Source organism: Leiobunum rupestre, chromosome 2, assembly GCF_980474605.1.
Source record: "Leiobunum rupestre chromosome 2, qqLeiRupe1.1.hap1, whole genome shotgun sequence".
In the NCBI taxonomy this organism is placed as follows: Eukaryota; Metazoa; Arthropoda; class Arachnida; order Opiliones; family Sclerosomatidae; genus Leiobunum; species Leiobunum rupestre.
The window spans coordinates 65216930-65237660 of record NC_143385.1 but is presented as its reverse complement, the minus strand read 5'-3'; the positions used below and the strand labels follow the sequence as shown (position 1 = coordinate 65237660).

The 20731-nt window shown below is 38.7% G+C and overlaps 1 protein-coding gene and 3 long non-coding RNA genes across 6 annotated transcripts; 2 read left to right on the top strand and 2 right to left on the bottom strand.

The window, feature by feature from the left end:
* Positions 1 to 1485: 1485 nt before the first annotated feature.
* On the bottom strand, positions 1486 to 2361 carry LOC149958775 (uncharacterized). Its single transcript, XM_090166164.1, has 2 exons — positions 2028 to 2361; positions 1486 to 1958 (listed from the first exon to the last, which is right to left on the bottom strand). The coding sequence occupies exons 1-2, from the start codon at positions 2044 to 2046 to the stop codon at positions 1489 to 1491; spliced, it is 489 nt and encodes a 162-aa protein (XP_090022290.1). The 5' UTR covers positions 2047 to 2361; the 3' UTR covers positions 1486 to 1488.
* A 12652-nt stretch (positions 2362 to 15013) lies between these two features.
* On the top strand, positions 15014 to 16321 carry LOC149958774 (uncharacterized). Of its 2 annotated transcripts, none has more exons than XR_016478564.1 (4): positions 15014 to 15375; positions 15433 to 15475; positions 15543 to 15623; positions 15689 to 16321. It is a non-coding gene; the product is annotated as an uncharacterized LOC149958774 (long non-coding RNA). The 2 variants fall into 2 exon arrangements; XR_016478563.1 differs by having other exon boundaries at positions 15543 to 15629.
* LOC149958773 (uncharacterized) lies at positions 15532 to 17614 on the bottom strand. Its single transcript, XR_016478565.1, has 4 exons — positions 17324 to 17614; positions 17201 to 17266; positions 17030 to 17133; positions 15532 to 16969 (listed from the first exon to the last, which is right to left on the bottom strand). It is a non-coding gene; the product is annotated as an uncharacterized LOC149958773 (long non-coding RNA).
* A 280-nt stretch (positions 17615 to 17894) lies between these two features.
* LOC149958772 (uncharacterized) lies at positions 17895 to 19842 on the top strand. 2 transcript variants are annotated; one of them, XR_016478338.1, is made up of 3 exons: positions 17895 to 18273; positions 18484 to 19140; positions 19325 to 19842. It is a non-coding gene; the product is annotated as an uncharacterized LOC149958772 (long non-coding RNA). The 2 variants fall into 2 exon arrangements; XR_016478337.1 differs by lacking the exon at positions 19325 to 19842 and adding an exon at positions 18343 to 18414 and having other exon boundaries at positions 18484 to 18631.
* The last annotated feature ends 889 nt before the right edge of the window (positions 19843 to 20731 follow it).

The following is a 20731-nucleotide window of genomic DNA, read 5'->3' as shown; positions in this document are numbered from 1 at the left end:
TCATCGAGCAGTTAGTTTGGCGGGAAGTTTGAATTAAACCCGGGTCTCCTGAGGGTGGGCGGGTTGGTCTCATTCGATAGAACTCTTTTTTTCCGCCCCCTCCGACCAACCCCCTTAAAGGGAGAGTCACCGAATGGTACGATATCGTGCGCCACGAAAATTGTAATACGCCCTAGGGTCAAGTCTCATTTTTCGTCGAACGATACCCTTCCGCATCTGTATTTCAAAAATTACTACACCTTTATTACTTCTATACCTCTAAACTGTGTGCAAGTTTCAGCTCTGTCAGGTAAACAGGGGGCGCAATAGCACCCCTTTTTCTATTTTGGGCGTGATATTTGTAATTGATTTACTTTTAAATTCTGTTTCACTTTTTTGATTTAGGTTTAGTTACTAACATTACAAAAATTAAAACAATTGTTTTGTCTTTTCTTCAAAGATTTACTTTTGTGTATATAGAAGCAAAAGGTTTGGACGGATTTTACACGAGTCAGGGAGGCTCAAAAAGGTTTATCTGGCAAATCTTCTAACCTAGTTCTTTAGCTATAATTGGTTAATTTTAGATTCAAATCCAACTCATTTCACGGTTTTTTTTTACAAACCATTGTCAATAGTGAATGAACTATATATCTTTGATTATATGAAAAGATCAGTTAGAACTGGCTATATTTCGAAACACAATCTTCACGTGGGCTACCTCAGCTAAACTTTGAAAATTGACTTTACGAGTGTTGCTTTAGAAAATATCAAGCCAATAAGACTGAGCATAAGCAGAAATTTTAAAACCAGAGAAGAAATGCATTTTAAGTTCGCAAGTCCTACTTGAAGTAGAGCTATGCTCTATTTGTGAAGTGTTTGGTCTGTTTAGCAAGGAATTTATGTCGGTTGATGCCCAATTTTCCTTTTATTCAAAAGAGAGAAAAGGGATGTCCCGCTGGTGATTGAGAATTTCATTCTCAATCACCAGAAGGACACAAAGCTGTAGCTTGGCTCCCGCCGTTCCCCCGTTCCCGCCGTTCACCCGCGCCTCTCCCGTTCCTCCCTTAATCACCAGAATTTCTAATCACCAGATTCTCTCTCTCTCGTTCACCCGCTCCTTTCCCCCGTTCCTCCCTTAATCACCAGAATTTCTAATCACCAGATTCTCTCTCTCTCGTTCACCCGCTCCTTTCCCCCGTTCCTCCCTTAATCACCAGAATTTCTAATCACCAGATTCTCTCTCCCGTTCACCAGCTGCTTTCCCCACCCCCATTCACTGGATACTTTCTCTCTCTCCCGTTCACCAGCTGCTTTCCCCCCATCCCCATTCTCCAGAATTTGTTTTCCTCGAGCAGATTTCTGAAGGATGGAATTTACCCCTCTCTACTCTTAACCCCACACCTCGTTAACCATAATTTCCCCTATCGCTTCCGAACCCCTTAATGTCTAGGATATAAGCAATAATAATAACAAGTTATTTACATTTAATTTTTTATTTTAGAACTTTGTTTACATGTTAGTAGATACTATCAGATATTCCATTAGATGGTACATGCATTCGATAACATTTTTATGTTCGTTTAAAAGATTTATTTGAAACCGAATAAAATCAATTTTTTTTTGGAACTCACCGATTTCGCGAGCTCCCAGATCCAGAACATGACCGTAGGCAGAGTTCAATTTGATGTTGTTGGTCGTGGCGACGACGGATACGTTGTTGTCGTGATAGTCGATGATGTTGTGGGTTAGAGACGATGCTCCGGTTTGCGTAGCGGCGAAAAGCTCTCCCCAAAGAGAGAGTAGATTGGTGAAAGCTTCGGAGGTCAGGAACAGAATATTTTCGTTCGATTTTTTGAAGAAGAGAACTTGTAATTTTGATCCGTCGAAACCAAAAGAAATGTAGACTGATCCTCCTAACGTGATTTTTATGTTGATACGTCTTTCTTTGCCGCTGCGTTTGGATACGGTATGCGTCTCGGCTATAGAAAATGAAAATGTTAAGCCTTTGTCTATTGAAATAGTAATAGTATTAATAAAATAATGCTTACCAATAGATCGTTTTTCCATGTTTACGGTAGATGACGAGAGCAAAGCGGATGCACTTCTTTTCAGTTCAGCGTCTCAGAGAGAAATGACGCATGGGAGATTAATCAGTTCCTATCTTGTTGAGATTAATTCATCACGTGATCTAAACTTCAAATAACCCTCAAATTCTATCATCTCTCTCTCTCTGAGATAACAGTTCTAGACACTCGAAATTAAACCGTCCCGTGCTCGAAACTGCCTCTAATTATTCCCATTGACGTCACATATTAATCCACTTGGAAGAAGAAAAAAAACCCATTGTAGTTTCCTCTCGAGAGCTTGTGATGCAATCATATCCTAGAAAACAATACAATTAATAGAAATTAACATAAAATTAGTATACTTTTAATACCATTTTGTGAACTACAGTGAAAAAAGTTACAATTTTACGGTAGAAACGTTTTCAAAATACCACAAAATGAACTCAAATAAGAAAATTGTAATTAAAATAATCACTACGGCTATAATTTTAGAAGGTTGTTTCAGGACGGTGATTATGGCTGATGTTTGTACTTCAGTGTCCATATCGGAAATGAAGTTAAATGGAATATTTTGCGTAAATAAGTATAAATTTTAGCATAACCCTAATATATTCTCGAGAACTGAACAAGTTCTTTGGGAATAAGAGATAAGCTTACTATCTTCCCCTAGGCCCTATATAAGGGGGTGCCTGAACCGGGGGAACGTCACTCTATTGTTGTTCTTTGTGCGTCTAGTACCAGGATTTTTTTGAAGCGCGCCCTCTCTCTCTACGTAAGTTTATTTTGATTTTTTTTTATCGTAATTTTTTTGAATAAGGTTTAAGTAAATTGGCATAAAAATGAAAGGTGTACAATACCCAGAAATTAATTTAGTTGATACCCCGGAAATGATTATAATCGACTCCCCAGAATTGATTGATATAACTGATAACGAGCTCCCGGATGTACCCATAGTAACTTTACCCGATTCTCCAGAAATGGAAATAATAGATTTAACTGATACCCAAGATCCTACCCTTTCCTTAACTACAGTAACTGATTCGCAATTGGAACGTTTAAAAGAAATGACAATGGTACGAGATTATCTTAGAGAATATCAACTAACCCATCAAATTTGTTCGCCCCCTATCGTTAATTTACCTTCACCCCTTTTAAGACCTAGTTCTATCCCACCTGGCGAAGTACGTTATTCGCCCTCGTATACGCCTATGGATGCTCCCTCACCCTTTCTAGAATCAGATGACACGTGCCACTCTTTATCTTTGGAAGATAATTTTATCACGTCGTCCCCCAGTACGGACAGCATTCAGCGTTTAGCTGAGAACGTACAAGTTGCCCGACGGGACGCGGAGGAACTTGCAGCCGCAGCCGCAAGAGCAGCCGAAATGTTCGAGGAAGCTAAAGCGTTGTTAGCTGCTCGTACGGCTAGTAGTAGCAGGCCACATCATAATATTTCCCCTCAGCGTAATAATGACCCTATAGCGGTCGCTGGCCCCTCACGAGCTCCGCAGTATTCACCTCCACCGTCTCAGACTGCTGAGAAAAACGCGAACTCCGAGAACGCAAATTTGGCTGCCCCCACTTCGTCTCCCCCTCAAGTTGGAGGTGGTTTAGTTGACGTTCCAATAACGCCTCCGTCCTTTCCTAATTTACCAGGTTCTATTAAAATATTAAATAATAATATCCAAAATTTCCCAAATTTCGGACTAATGGGACGAACTTTAAATGTCAGACTAGAAAATAATATAGAAAACGGCATTTATATATTGATGGAAACCCTATTGGAGGACTGTTTGCCTTCAGATATGGTTTCGGTTTCATTCGTGAACGTCACTAACCACGGCTTTCAAATTCACGTCAGTTTCAGGCGTCGGGACCAATTAGACTTGCAATGGTTGATGACGTATATCGATGAAAAAAGCTATAGATCCGAGAACGATGGTAGTTTTTTTGAAGGAATAGTTACGGTTACGTTTAACCGCGTCAGATTACCACAAGGAGGAACTAGACCAGTTGGGTTGGGGATTTCCCTCGAAAAAGAGTTTTCTTTTTATAAAAAATGCACCATAACGATAAATAACCCTGATAAAATTTGTTTAGCACGAGCTCTTGTAGTAGCCATAGCTCATAGAGAATACATGGATAATAAAAATGATGTAGAACTTAAAAGAAAATATACTACTATAAGACAGAGTAGAGGAAAAAATATTGAAACGCTATTACAGACCCGCGAAGCTAGGACCCTTTTGGTATATTCTGCTTTAACAGACGAAGAATGCGCGGGTCCGGACGCTTTAACTCGGTTCCAAGAAATCTTGCCTGAATACAGTATTATCGTTTTTCGATTACACGATCCCGTACCCTTAGTTATTTTCGGCGACGTCAAAGAAGAGAGGGAACTAGAAGGGCCTCTCCGCAAACGTCTTTATCTTCTAAATATTGACACACATTTCAATGTAATTACTAACCCCAAACCCCTTTTCGCGTTTAATTACTTTTGCGAAAAATGTTTAGTAGGTTTTAATAATCTCAGTGAGCATAAATGCATTCTTTTCTGTCACGCTTGTTGTAGAAAACAAGATTGCAGGAAGGACGTAGATAAAATAACTTGCCAAACATGTTTAAGAGTTTTCCCTAATCAAAATTGTTACGATTACCATTTATCAGGACCCGAGCCCTTATGTAATAAAATTTACGTTTGTAATCTTTGCGGAAAATTTATCAGTATGTTTAAGCGTAAGGCAGTACACGTTTGTGGAGAGACCTATTGTCTTTCGTGTAGTGAGTTTAACCCCGCAGGTCATCTATGTTACATGCAACCTTTAAAGACCGCCCGTAAAGATTCTGCCGATAAAACTACTCGTTCTCGAATAAATAGCAATAATAAACGGGTCCACGACTCCGACAATGAACATTCACCACTGACCAAGAGAAGTACTCCAAAAACGGAAGTCTTTGTTTTTTATGACTTGGAATGTAAACAAACAAATCGTACTGACGCCAATGCTTTGATTCACGAACCAATTTTATGCGTTTCGCAAAAAGCGTGTAAATTCTGTTTCGAAGAAAAAGATAGTCAGTACGCATGCGCTAAATGCGGTAGTGGTCCTCGGGAGAAAATATTTCTCTCAAAAGACCCCGTCGGCGACTTTCTAGAGTATCTTCGTACGCTTAACAGAGTAGCTGATAAGATAATATGTATTGCCCATAACGCTAAAGGTTACGACGGGCAATTTATAGTACGTAAAATGATCGATTTAAAGTGGACCCCTAAAGTCTTGACAGACGGGACCAAATTCATGAATGTACAGTATAAAAAATTAAAATTCTTAGATTCCTTAAATTTTATGCCCTTTGCCCTTTCTCAATTCGTTTCCACATTTGGTTTAGATAATAATTTAAATAAGGGACATTTCCCGCATTTACTGTTTAATACCGTAGACCATGAATTTGATCCAGCCCGTTCGAACGAAACCAATTACGTACTACATAATGACATGCCTCCGATGGACGCGTACGACCCTAATCGTTTAAGCGGTAAGGCCTACGATGAATTTATCCAGTGGTATAACGATTCCCGGTCCGAAGCTTGCGGTAATTCGGACCCCAACTTTAATTATTTTGATTATAAAAGAGATTTAATCCGGTACTGTCGCCAGGACGTAAACATTCTTTTGCAAGGCTGTTTATCATATCGTTCTATTTTCATGGATAAATTCGAAATAGACCCGTTCTTAACTGCGATAACGATTGCGGGAGTATGCAGTTTTATCTTTAGGAAACACTTTTTACAGTCCGATACGATTGGTGTAGTGCCCCCTTTCGGCTATCGTATGAACTGCAACCAGAGTTTTGTAGCGATCGAATGGCTTGAATGGATGTCTCACTTACGAGGGAAGGAAATTCAGTCTGCTTTTAATGGATTTGAATCTAGAATTCTTAACATTAACGTGGACGGACTTCTCTATAACGAAGTGTTTCAATATCACGGATGTTATTTTCACGGGTGTAAAAAGTGTTTTCCTATCAATAGAAACTTAGCGTTATACGGCGACCACACTCAGACCCATAATTCGCGATACGCGTCAACCATTGCTACCACTAACCGCTTGAAACAATTTGGATACACTGTCCATGAAAAATGGGGATGTACCTTCAAAGCTGAGAGGAGTACTAACCCCGCCATCAACGCATATCTTTCTACCGAAAATTTAAAATTAAAAATTAAAGAGCCAATCCGCCCCCGCGAAGCCTTTTTCGGAGGACGTACGTCAGCCTTGAAATTACATCACAAGTGTAAAGAGGGGGAGGAAATTAAATACATTGATATTTGTTCACTCTATCCGTGGTGTAACAAGTATTGCAAGTTACCCTTGGGACACCCTAAAATACATGTAAAAGCTCCTTTCCCTGACATTTCTACCGTAAACGGATTAATAAAAGCCACAATGTTACCGCCTCAAGCTCTCTACCATCCCGTTTTACCCCAAAGAATAGGATCGAAACTAGTGTTTGCCAACTGCCAAAAATGTAGTGAGTCTCGAAACCAGCAGGATTGTCCCCACGAAGACACAGAACGACAAATAACTGGTACTTGGGTTGCAGACGAGGTACAGTTGGCAATCGAAATGGGTTACAAGGTCATTTCTATTCACGAAATTTGGGAATACGAGGTAGTAAAATACGACCCGATATCGAAAGAGGGCGGTCTTTTCTCCGAGTACGTCAACGCGTTTCTTAAACTCAAACAGGAATCCAGCGGCTTACCCACGGGAATAGAGACCGATGAAGAGATTAAGAAATACGTTGACGAATATTACGAAAAGGAAGGAGTAAAACTTGATCCTACCAATATTAAAAAGAACCCTGGTCTTCGTACCATCGCGAAGCTTTGTCTTAACTCTTTTTGGGGTCGTTTTGGTTTAAACCCTCGCAAAGACCAATCGACTATTATTAGCGATCCCAAAAAGTTTTTCGACTTATTCTTAGACCCCGACATAGAAGTTAAATCGGTTATTCCCTTAAGTCAAACGCATTGCGTGATCAAGTGGGCGTTTTTGAAAGATATTGATCTTGTTTACCCAAACACGAACGTAGTAATTGCAGCCTATACGACCGCAATGGCTAGGATCAAGTTATACTCTTATTTAAGGAGATTAGGCCAGCTTACGTATTATTATGATACGGACAGTTGCATTTATCTAAAAGAACGAGATGGAATAGAGATTGAGACGGGCAACTATCTCGGAGACATGACCGATGAGTTGGAAAAGTACGGAAAAGGCTCGTACATCCAAGAATTGGCAACAGGTGGCGCAAAAAATTACGCCTTTAAAGTACTGAACCCTACAACTGGTAAAGTCTCCTACGAAATGAAAGTCAAAGGGTTCCGTATAAATCAAGGCATTAAAGATTTGGTTAATATGGACACGCTTAAAAGATTGATAGGTGTCGACGGAGAAACGAACGAGCCAGTAACCATACCACAGCCGAGGCAGATTTTGCGTCTACCCGATCATACGGTCGTTTCCGTCGACCGTACTAAAATCTATAGACCCGTCGTAGACAAGGTACGGTTACTGGACGACTTCACTACGGTACCCTACGGCTATAAAGCGAATCTAATTGGTCCTGAGGACGGGGACGTAGAGCCCTCCAATCGCTAATTCTCGCTAAAAATTAGTCTCTCCACTCTAAAGTGAATATAGGTTTCAGTCTTACGACTCTAAAGTAAATATAGTCTTGCGACTCTAATGTGAATATCAAACCTATACGGGGTAAGGGATGAAATAGGTTATTCGATTATATTTTTCCTCCGCTGAAGAGTCCCATAAATTTAACCGAATTTTAATTTACATTTTCATTTGTACGCTAGTACTCGAAGGGAGATAACCATGCAATTTATTCATCCGTTTAATTGCGTAACGGCAGGCCCAAGTCAGAGTGGTAAAAGCTATTTAATTGAATCTATAATTAATCACGAAGAGGAAATGTTTGTTCCGGGTTTCAAAGAAATACATTGGTATTACGGAGAATGGCAAGCTCTATACGATAAAATGAAGCACAGGGTAGTTTTTAAAGAAGGATTGCCTGTTTTATCTGATTATGACGGAAAAGATCCTATATTATTAGTTATCGACGACCAGATGAGCGAGAGTAAAGGTCAAATTGGCGATTTATTCGTGAAAGGGACTCATCACCGTTCTCTAAGCGTTATTTTTATTACACAGAACTTATTCCATCAATCAAAAGATAGCAGAACCATTTCCCTGAATTCGCATTACATAATTTTATTGAAAAGCCCCCGAGACCGTCAGCAAGTGGCTTATCTCGCTAGACAAATGTTCCCTGATAAGTGGCGTTTTGTAGTTGACGCCTACGAAGACGCGACTTCGAGACCTCACGGTTACCTAGTATTCAATTTAACTCAAACTTGTCCCGAAGATCAAAGAGTCTTAACTAATATTTTACCGGGAGAAACGTGCTACGCTTATCTCCCTAAATAAATAAATAGAACTTACATTTCGTTACTTCAATCAGTTATGAATCATGTCTCGTAGAGTACGTATCGAGAGAGACGCTCTCCGATATCTCGGTCGTTGCAAACCCGTTCAAAGAAAAGCCATTTTAGCTAAAGCCGACAAATCCCTCATAGACGCTATCAGCGAATGTATTCATAACACTTTAATTGGTAACGTAAAACTATCAAATACCCAAAAAACCAGGTTATCTCGTCATAAAAATACCCTTCGAAAACTAGCTAGTAAGCGGGTAGCTTGGAAAAGTAAAAAGAAATTGTTAGTTCAGTCTGGGGGCGGATTTTTCTCGTTTCTTCTACCCGTCGTTTCAACCCTTCTTGGTTCTATATTCGGTAGTAAACAATGAAACACGCCAGAAAAATGATTCTCGTCCCTAGCGGCGTTTTAAAGCCCGACCCGTTCCCGCACCCCCTCGCTCTGACAGTCTCTGAATTAGACGTTAAGATGGACCAAATATTAAATATGAAAGATTTAGACGACGCCTCGAAATGGATTTTATACGAACAAGCTTTAATGAGACACGGAAATCTACGTAAACAAGCCTCGGTTCCTAAAGAAATCGAAATTGCCCCCGCACTCGACTCGCTAAGTAGGGACTGGATAGACGATTTGCCTTTGATATATTACCAAAAAGCGCAAAGCATGGTGGATCAGTTGGAAACTGTACCCGGAAGAATACGGTGGGATGAAAACGGGGAGCTCGTAATAAACGGTCGACCTATTAAAGGTTCCAATATTAGCGAAATTGCCAAAGCGTATTTAAATCCTAAAGCCTACCCAAAACCTATCGGATATTTCGCGTTTATTTCCAATTTGACCCAATTTAACTCTTCACCGGCGATCCAAGGCTTTCCATCCCCGCTAGCTCTGAGAACCCGGCAACGACGTTCTCCCGTTAAGCGCGAGTATCCGGTTCCTCAAAGAGGACGAGCGCGCAGGACAGATAAGCCCCGCCCCACTCGTAGCCTCGACCGAGATCACTCCACGTCCGACTCTTCTCTTCACTCTTATAAACAAACAAGGAGTCGCGCGCAAAAGTCGAAAATATGGGCGAAGCTATTTTAGAAAAAATATATTTTGACCCGAAGCATCCGGCGTCTTTCGGAGGCGCTGAAAGGTTATTCCAGTCTGTAAAGTCTCTCGGCTTAAGTAGGGAAACTGTAGAAAAATGGTTAAGAGGAATCGACGCTTTTACGATGCATAGGCCGAAATATAAAAAGTTTCAACGAAATAAAATAGTAATTAGTAATATAAGGGAACAATACCAGGCGGATATTAACGATATGCGCTCGTTAGAGGCAGATAATGACGGATACAAATACATTTTAACAATTATAGACTGTTTTAGTAGAAAAGCGTGGGGGTTACCTCTTAAAACTAAATCGGGGAAAGAGGTTTTGAAAAATATAAAAATTGTTTTTAAAGACGGAATTCCAGATAAATTTCAATCGGACAAGGGCACGGAATTTAGGAATAAAGAAGTACAAGGATATTTCAAAAAGAATGAAGTTAAATTTTTTAGTACCGAAAATGACGAAATAAAAGCCTCTATCGTAGAAAGGTTTAATAGAACGTTAAAAACAAAAATGTATAGATATTTTACCCATCACTCCACAAATAGATATTTGGAAGTCTTACAGGACTTGGTCGAAGCGTACAATTCCTCTTATCATAGCTCAATTAAAATGGCCCCTAATGACGTTTCGGAAAATAACGTATTACGTGTGTACAATAATATCTACTCTAAATATTATGCCGAGAAACTGAAAATGAAACCGCAATTCCAAGTAGGGGATTTGGTTAGAATAAATACAACTAAAATGATATTTCAAAAGGGTTTCGAAGCTAATTATACCGAAGAAATATTTAAAGTCGTAGCTATAGTTAAAAGACATCCCCCCGTTTATAAAATAAAAGACTTAGTAGAAACCGATATAAAAGGGACGTTCTATTTTCGAGAGCTTCAAAAGGTCAGTGCGCCTCGTTCGTTCAAGTTAAACAAGATTTTACGTCAGAGAACTAAAAACGGAGTAAAACAATTGTACGTTAGTTGGCTAGGATATCCTCCATCGTTTAATAGTTGGGTTAATCAAGATGACGTCTGGGATTTACATAACTCTTCCTAGTAATACTAGAGATAAGAATAAGAATAATTCAGAAAATACTCTAGCCTCGTATTCTACAACGTTGGCCAAACCCATTAGTTTACGCGGAGATTGGGAAATTGCTCTGGTAGAAATTATTTATCCTTTATCTTTTTATAACGTAAGCGAGCCAATGGGATGTGGAATAGAAATTAAGGAATTACTATCGAAACCTCCAGCCCACATAGTAGATTACAAATATACGTACGACTTCCGCGAGATACCTCAGGGCTACTACAAAAATCCTCATGAACTTTTGGCCGTACTTAATGAAAGTATTAAAAGTTTGAACCTTGATTTAAAGGAAAGCGCTAATTCAGAGTTCGATAATGATTCATTAGGAAAATTTGAATATAGTTTAGAAAGTGGACACGTACAATACACTTCCTATAGTAAACATTATTACCAACTCGAGTTAACGCCAAAGTTGAGGAAAATTTTAGGATTTAGAGATAATGTTACTGATATTTCACCTAAGGTAGCATTCAGATCAGATTCCCCTATGCAATTAAACTTATCCATCCCCGATCTTATGTTCGTGTATTCCGATTTGGTAGGAAATGAAATGGTTGGGGATACATTAGCCCCCCTTTTGCGAACAATTGTTGTAGACCAAAACGCCCCCAATGGATCAACCGTTTCAAAAACTTTCGATTCTCCGCATTACCTTAAACTGAGTAGAAATTATTTTGACTGTATCGACATTAATATAAGAACTAGTTTAGGTGAATTCGTGCCATTTCAGTTTGGTTCAGTCACGTGTAAAGTACATTTACGACGAGCTCAGTAAAAAAAAAAGAATGGCTTATCAGTACGTTGATAGAAATTGTCCCTACATGCAATATTATTTAAATCAGGCGGGGGGCGGAGTAGATTTACCTTATTTCTCTGGGTTTGCGGGACAAAAAGGACACGGAATTGGTAGCTTTTTTTCAGGGCTAGCTAGGTTTGTATTCCCATTCCTAAAACAGTCTGCCAAATACGTGGGAAAAAGGGCTCTTTCTACAGGAAAGAAAGTACTCGGAGACGTCTTGCAAGGTCAGGACTTAAAAACGTCAGCCAATAAACGAATGACAGAAACTGTGGACGAAATGGCAGCGCAAGAAGGTTCGGGTCGTCGCAAGAGAAGAAAAACTACTAAGAAAGCATTGAAGAAGAAGAAAAAGAGTTCAGTTAAACGCCGCAAGTTCACGCGTACGGTTCGCGATATTTTTGCTCTCTAAAAAATGGAAGTACTTAAAAGCGAATTAAATATTTTCAACGAACTACCAACTCAACTCAGCGTTGAAAAAGGTCAAACGGTATGGTGTAAGCCAATTTCATCTATCGACAGCAGTTCTATCATCGAATTCGTGGTACCGGGTACGGGAGACTCTTACACAGATTTGGCAATGACAATGATATATTGTAAACTCAAAATCGTCAAGACCAACGGTGACAACTTGGATGCCGGGTCTAACGTTTCGCTCGTGAACAATTCTCTGCATTCGCTATTCAAACAATGCGAAGTGAAACTCAATGATACGACGGTTTCACCATCGGCCGCAAATTACCCCTATAGGGCCTATATCGAAACCTTGCTCAACTTTGGGTACGATGCAAAAAACACTCACCTTGCGACATCTGGATGGTACGATGACATGGCTGGAAGTATGGATCTGATAACAAACGCCGGATTCATAAAACGTCAGGCTCTAGCCGCTGAATCAAAAGAAATTGAACTTTACGGGAACATTTTTGTGACATTTTTAATTTCAACAAATATTTAATTAATGGCGTACAACTTAAGGTTTCACTCACTAGAAATAGCGATAATTTTACCCTTTTTAGCGACACTGTCGACGCGTATAAAGTCGAATTTATAGACGCTGCTCTAATTGTACGTAAAGTTAAAATTATGCCTAAAATTTTATTAGCCCATCAGCAAGGATTATTACGTAGCAATGCCAAATATCCCTTTACTCGTACCGAAATTAAAGTTAAAACATTGGCTAGTTCTATTCAGAACGATAGTTTTGACAATATATTCTTAGGTTCGATGCCCAACAGAGTCATTATTGGTTTAGCCGCCAACAAAGCGTATAAGGGCTCCGTTAAGTCTAATCCTTGTAATTTTGAAAATTTCGACCTAAATTATTTGGCTCTATACGTTGATAACGAACAAATCCCTTCGAAAGCGTTGACCCCTAATTTTAATAGTAAACAATTTACGCTAGCCTATCATTCGCTATTCTCGGGATCTGGGATACTCTACCAAGACGAGGGAAATCACATCGCGTTGGCTCACTTTCCTCTAGGCTTTGCCCTATATGCTTTTGATTTAACCCCCGACAATTCGGCCAGTGACGTCACGTTTTGGAACCCCGTAAAGAGAGGGCAACTACGTTTAGATTTAGGATTTGGTACCCCTTTAAAAGATTCTACGGTCGTTATCGTGTACGCTGAATTTCAATCTTGTTTACAGATAGATAAAAATAGGAACATTATTCGAGACTATTAAAATGACTACGACAAACGTGGACTTATCTCAGGCACTGTATAAAACACCGAACTTTTTAGGCGTTTTTTCTTCAGATAATTTAAAACCCATGGTGAAATATCCGCAATCGCTTATCATTAATTTTGATAAAAGGGGTGAAACAGGTTCTCATTGGATTTGCGTCTACGTCGATGGCCGAAAACGGGGATTCTATTTTGATTCAATGGGGCTTCCCCCATTTTTACCCCCAATCAGAAAATATTTAAATTCAATGTGTAAGACGTGGACATTTAGCAAAAGACGATTGCAAGGACTAACTAGTAACGTTTGCGGCGAATATTGCGTAATGTATATTTTGCATAGAACTAAAGAACAGAGTACAAAAACGTACAACCAAAAGTTTTCCAAAAATTGGGAAAAAAACGACAGCAAGATATTTTTATCTTTCGCAAATCATGCTAGAAAAATCATCACATCGAATTTGGCGAATCCATTAGCTAGAGAGAGAGGTATGGTGACTGACTGGAAAAAATCCGGTTCCAGAGGATAAAACACGCTATCTGGTATCTTTTAGAGATATGACCCGACCTCTCTCGAAAACATGCGCGCGCTTCTACGAGCGCCAAACCATTTACTTTCGAATAAAATAAACCATCCAAAAACAAAAAAATTAAAATAGAATCAGAAAGTATTGGTATACTAGTTAGGACAACGGGGGTGGTTTACGCAATCTAGCATGAAAACAAAACATTGGTAGAAATATATTATTGCATTATTCCTGTACGTTCTATTTAAAGTACTTTCTAAAAGTCATTGAAATCTGTTACCGTCTTGAACCATTGAAAGATGTTTTCTACCCGTCATTAACAAAATATTTTTAGTACACGCAAAATAAGATTGGTGAAAAAAAAAATTGCCTTAGATAATTTAACAGGGATTTAGTTAGCTTTGGGTCTTGTAATGATAAAAAAGATTGAAATTTGACTCTGCCATTTTATTTAATAATATAAACTCATGTACGCGAAAAAAAACAATTGTAAACAATTTTTCCTATGTAACTTTTTTCACTCTTAATAAATACTTTAAAACGTAACAAAAAAAGACTCTTTATTGAAAATCGCTTACCCTTTTTTTTCCAGAATTTCGTTAAGTCAACCAGTCCGATGCAAGAACGTACTACAATGCGGACTCTTATCTGTAAATTTGTTAGACTTTGCACGAACCTAAACCATCTTCTCGTGACGTACGCTAAGAGGAAGATGGTGGAAATTCCCAGTCTCACGAAATTAATTATCTACGAACACTATTTAACCAATGGAAAAATTTACCGACTTTACCCACTTATTTACACACTGAATAGATTCCACACTCACTCACTCGGGTGAATTCTGCAGACTTTCCTAGGAAAGTTGTGACACGCCTTCTTTCTTTCAACTTTCTTCTTGAGATTTCATTGGGCGCGAAATCACATGTCGCATTACGTCCCCAGGGACCGTACAAATTCGACCCCTTCGTTCCGATTGGTTGTCGTTACGTCATAGAATGACACCACGTGATTGTGAGGCAATAATCGCCATCTATTCGACTCCGAAGGACCAAGTTCAGTTTAGTTCCGCAGCCAGATTCAGTGGGCCCGTGGTTAAGAGTTCTCATAGGCTGAAGTGGTCGTGACGTATGCCTATTGTAATTGGCTACAGAAAATTGAAGGGGGAAAGATTTCCCCCGGGAATTTGCCGTTATCTCTGACGCAATTCCGGGGAAAAGAACTTTTAGCTTGGAGGCGCCTTCTATCTTTGAGCGCGAAAACTAACATCATGAAATTTCGAACGGAAGCGAGTTTATCAAAAGGTCCCGGTCAACCGGAAAGAGTGCTGAAGGTCACTTTAAATTTCAAAATGGCGTGTGAAGCTGTGGAAAAGGTCCCCCGAACGTGTGTGCTAGTGTCGTGTATAATTTGTAAAAATGTCGATAAAAATTATATGTAAACCGTAATTTACACGATCTGGAAGTTGAAAAATTAGGTATGGAGTGCAAATTTTTACGAAGAAGGTATATTTGAAGGTTTCAGGTTACTGGAAGTCGTGCATTGGTGTAGGCCTGTAACCCTTGCCTTATTTTAAACAAATTAAGATCCTTTTTTGCAAGCCGAAGAGGTTTCATCTGCAAAAGTAAGAGAAGTACACTTGTTATAACGTATAATTCTTAGACTAATTAAGTACTTTTAGATATCATTCGTGACAATGTACAGCGATTCGATTCCAAAAATATGTATGAACATTTTCATGTTGAAAAGTAATTTTATTTTAACATTTGTAATAATGGTACTAAAATGTAGAAGGTAGCTTGATGGTTTGGGTTTCATACAATGGCCTCATCTCATTCGCTATGGAGGAAGGAAGAGGAAGAGTTTTTAGAAGTAATGGTAAAAAAGTTCATCGTCTAATAATAATAATTACACATTTTGAGACTTCTTTCTTGCAGAGTTACAAACTGCCAGAACAACAATTGACTTTTTGCGTGTCAATATCAAATCCTCCGCAGTAAATATTAACAAAGATGTATAAGAGAGGCGACTTATTCAGCATTTTCTTTGGTGCACAATGTTTTAGAAAATAACCAATTTTTTTTATGTTAGGAGTTGATAGGCTACTGATATCGTTATTTTTGTTGAGAATTGGTTCAAGTCTTCGATACGGATATTTTTAAACTTATTTTATCAAAAACAAGGCAGATGGCGCCACTTAACTTGATATCGGAAAAAAATCACTTAAATATTGGTTATAGTATTGTAAATTTTTAAAATCAGTATAGGTTAAATTACGATATCGGCTAACATTTATTTCTGTAATATTGCGGACAATTAAATTAATTGAACCCTTAATACTATGTTGAGTTGAAATATAACTAATTTACATAAATGTTGGTGGCAATTAGGTTTAAAAAATTCACAATATTGCATAAGTATGTATTTTGGTAACGCAGCCCGGTGTATCTTTTGTAAAACGTTCGCATATGAATAGGTAGTGTTTTTCAGTTTATTACTGATATTTTACGATGAATAACGTTAGAAGCTGAACATTGCTTGAAAAAAACGTAACTCTTGGTTCATACAAACTTTCTAGGAAACTACGCCAACTACCCCGTCTTTGAAAAAATAAAACTAAGCAAAATCTTATCAGTTAAGAGTCAAAAAATACACTTCATATATTTTTAAAATACTAATTGACATTTTAGATCTTCGTTGATTAATAGCAATATATATTATTTTTAAAGGAAATTCCAAATAATGATTATGTAAATAAACAGAGTTCAGCTGGTCATTTCTTTTATCTTAATGCTTTATAATCACATTCTGGACGAATTGCGAAAATTCAAACAATACTTAATACTATTTTACCAATTGAACAAGCCATAAAAATCTCCAGTTAATTGAGCCCACCATCCATAAAATATGACTGGGAGCTATTGACACTCCTTACTCTAAAGAGCCTTTCGGTTAATTAAATTGTAGTGTCAATGGAGATTGAAACATTTATATCAATTGTAGCCCCAAGGAATTCCATTCCAATAACCTTGACATGGTTGCAACAGTTGAACGACTCGTAGATACTTTTAGAGCTCTGAACTGGCAAGTTTGCACCTTTACTTGCTTTATTGCTGTAAACAAGAAAAAGGTTGTCCTTTACCGTCATTTGTTAAAATAGGTATCTTCAAAGGAGAATGAGAAGTGGTCACTCTTTGAAAATGGTGAGACCAACAGGACTGTAAGAAGAAAATTGGTGACTTTTTCACATAGAGTTACGAAAAAGATGGACATCATACTTAAGCTCGTTGTATAACGTGACATTTTCTGTCTCGAAGCGTGTCAAGTTTTGATAGAATCAACAATGAAGTTGTTGGGTAATCACAAACCATCAAGCCACCTTCTAAATTTTGGGACCATTATTACCAAAGTTAAAATAAAAATTATTCTCAACATGAAAATGTTCGTACCAGCTCTTCGTGTATTGAGTAAATTCCATTCTTATCCATATCGCAGTACCTTGTCACGAACGATATCTAAAAGTACTTAATTAGTCTAAGAATTAAACGTTATAACAAGTGTACTTCTCTTACTTTTGCAGATGAAACCTCTTCGGCTTGCAAAAAAGGATCTTAATTTGTTTAAAATAAGGCAAGGGTTACAGGCCTACACCAAAGCACGACTTCCAGTAACCTGAAACCTTCAAATATACCTTCTTCGTAAAAATTTGCACTCCATACCTAATTTTTCAACGTCCAGATCGTGTAAATTACGGTTTACATATAATTTTTATCGACATTTTTACAAATTATACACGACACTAGCACACACGTTCGGTGGACCTTTTCCACAGCTTCACACGCCATTTTGAAATTTAAAGTGACCTTCAGCACTCTTTCCGGTTGACCGTGACCTTTTGATAAACTCGCTTCCGTTCGAAATTTCATGATGTTAGTTTTCGCGCTCAAAGATAGAAGGCGCCTCCAAGCTAAAAGTTCTTTTCCCCGGAATTGCGTCAGAGATAACGGCAAATTCCCGGGGGAAATCTTTCCCCCTTCAATTTTCTGTAGCCAATTACAATAGGCATACGTCACGACCACTTCAGCCTATGAGAACTCTTAACCACGGGGCCACTGAATCTGGCTGCGGAACTAAACTGAACTTGGTCCTTCGGAGTCGAATAGATGGCGATTATTGCCTCACAATCACGTGGTGTCATTCTATGACGTAACGACAACCAATCGGAACGAAGGGGTCGAATTTGTACGGTCCCTGGGGACGTAACGCGACATGTGATTTCGCGCCCAATGAAATCTCAAGAAGAAAGTTGAAAGAAAGAAGGCGTGTCACAACTTTCCTAGGAAAGTCTGCAGAATACCCCCGACTAACTTAGATTTCATCACGGAAAAGAAGGAGATAGGATATAGGGGCTAGGAATTGGTGGGGGTGGAAAATGGTATAAAAAGGGAGTAAAAAAATTAGAACAAATTATTCCAACCTTTTTCTTTGCTTGGAGCAAAACGAAATCGAAATCAAAAATGAGGTAAATATTATTTTAAGATTTAAATAACTTTTAGAACAAAAATTTTTTATTTTAATTTTCTTCATGTAGAATTGAAGAATTGAAGGGTATAGTAATGCAAAGCGCGAGCGACGATTCAATTAAATTTGAGATTAGAATTAAGTAATAAATTAAATTTCACGAATTATTTATACTGTACTAAAGTTAAAATTTTATGTATTGTTCTGTTAGCCTTGAGGTGGGAGAGCCCAAGGGCGGCCCCCGGATGCTTCTTCAAGTCTTGGAACATCAATTATATTTGGACGATGAGGGCGAAATACATTCCAGTAGGATACTACTCATCGTCCCAATTATTTTATAATAAAAAAATTAACATTTATCACGATTCTTTTATTTTCCTATCCAACAATAATCATTTCAGTATATATCAAACATTACAATAACAAGGATTATATGCAATTGCAATTGCTAAAATAGTGTATTCTACCGAGTTAATAGTCTCTAAGATTTCCTCCTGTGGGTTCCCCGAAACAGGATTAATTTTTATCAAAGTTGTATCAGAAGTAAATTAGTGCGAAGTAAGCGCAATGTATTTTCAGCTATTCTAATTGGCCTAATTTAACACGTGACGAATTTTTTATCGCTAACCGATGAGCAGTAACCTCTATTTTTGATTACATTTTACAATCTCCCGTGACGTCAATTGGTTTCAGCCAATGAGAAATCAGGATTTACTTGAAGTTTCGAGTGTTATTTGATCTCTAGATATACGACTCAGCGTTCTTTTAGTTCCTGGACCTCATCGAGAAGAGACACGTAGATTTTCGCGCTCCGTACCCCGCCTTCTCGACTCTATTTACAGGCAAAGGCTTAAGGATTTCCGTAAAAGTAAGTGACTTTATTATTTTACTGTAGTAGGAAATTAGGCCTTGTTTAAATTGAAGTAAATAGACTTAGATTCTAGTCAAATAGTCTTAGAGTCTAACCAAAATAAATAGAAAAACATTTATTGAAATTTAGGCTTAACCAATTAGGCTTAAGAATGTTGACAATAGCTTATAGAAACTATCAGTTTACAGTATGGACATCGAAGCGTATCGACTTGAAACTTTTCGTCACTGGAGAAATCCGCACGTTACTAAGGAACAACTAGTAAAGGCTGGATTCTACTATATTCAGCGGGGCGATGAAGTACGATGTTGCAAGTGCCATGGCGTATTAGAAGGATGGGAATCAGGAGACGTACCAGAATGGGAACATGCTAGATTCTTTCCACACTGTCCGTCGAGGGATAATTCACCATCGGAAAAAAAGTACCTTTCGCAAGAATGGGAGATCCCGGCACCACCAAGGTCAGCGGCACTGGAGGATGACGATTTCATATCTATTCCGGTCAGACGTGGTGAGGTAGAACTTTTAATAAAATTATTTATACAAACTGCACTTGCAGAAGGTAGTTCGTTTCAGCCCTTTAAATGAAATTGAACATATTCCTTACGAAGATCGAGTTAATTTTTTTTATATTGATAAAATGCGATTTAAACGCGTTATTTATATTGTCGGTCTAATATTAGAACCTGTTTTACGCAATCATGTAATTAAAAGTAAAATAAATTTGGAAATGTATATTTCTTGTTTTTATTGCCTAGAGATTAGAAATTAAGGGGTTCAGAAGCGATAAGCAAACGGGTAAAAATCTAATCGCCAGATATCTGCACGAGGAAAACAAATTCTGGAGAATGGGGATGGGGGGAAAGCAGCTGGTGAACGGGAGAGATAATCTGGTGATTAGAAATTCTGGTGATTAAGGGAGGAACGGGGGAAAGGAGCGGGTGAACGAAAGAGAGAGAATCTGGTGATTAGAAATTCTGGTGATTAAGGGAGGCGCGGGTGAACGGCGGGAACGGGGGGGAGCAGTGGGCGAACGGCGGGAGCCAAGCTACAGCTTTGTGTCCTTCTGGTGATTGAGAATGAAATTCTCAATCACCAGCGGGACATCCCTTTTCTCTCAAAAGGTACGCGAGACAGCCAGTGCCCAAGTTATGGCACCAAAAACTGTTTGACCTTTTTCTCAACGAACAAAGTTGCATTTTAGGAATTTTTAACGCAAAAATGGCGCCATTCAAGCTATTTGTCCCGGACGCCAGAAACATTCGCTACGCCACTGGATTGGGGCATCAGCTTCTATTTAATAACTAAAAAATATTTTAAGCAAGGTTAATACAATATTTCCCCACCGTAATGTCTAAGGTCATTTTACGGCTTTGCGCCCGATATAAGCGGCCCGAAATAGAGCCCAAGCCGTAGTCGGGATCCCATCCATTCCCTTGGCATGCCAGTCTGAGTTTGTAGGGTTCCGGCCCGCATTGAAAACAGCCCGTGGGCGTACCGTACACCGGAACATGTCCATTTATGTTTGTAAGGAACCTGTCCGCACCCACTGTTTTGGTAAAAATTGAAGACCTAAGCCGATACCTGC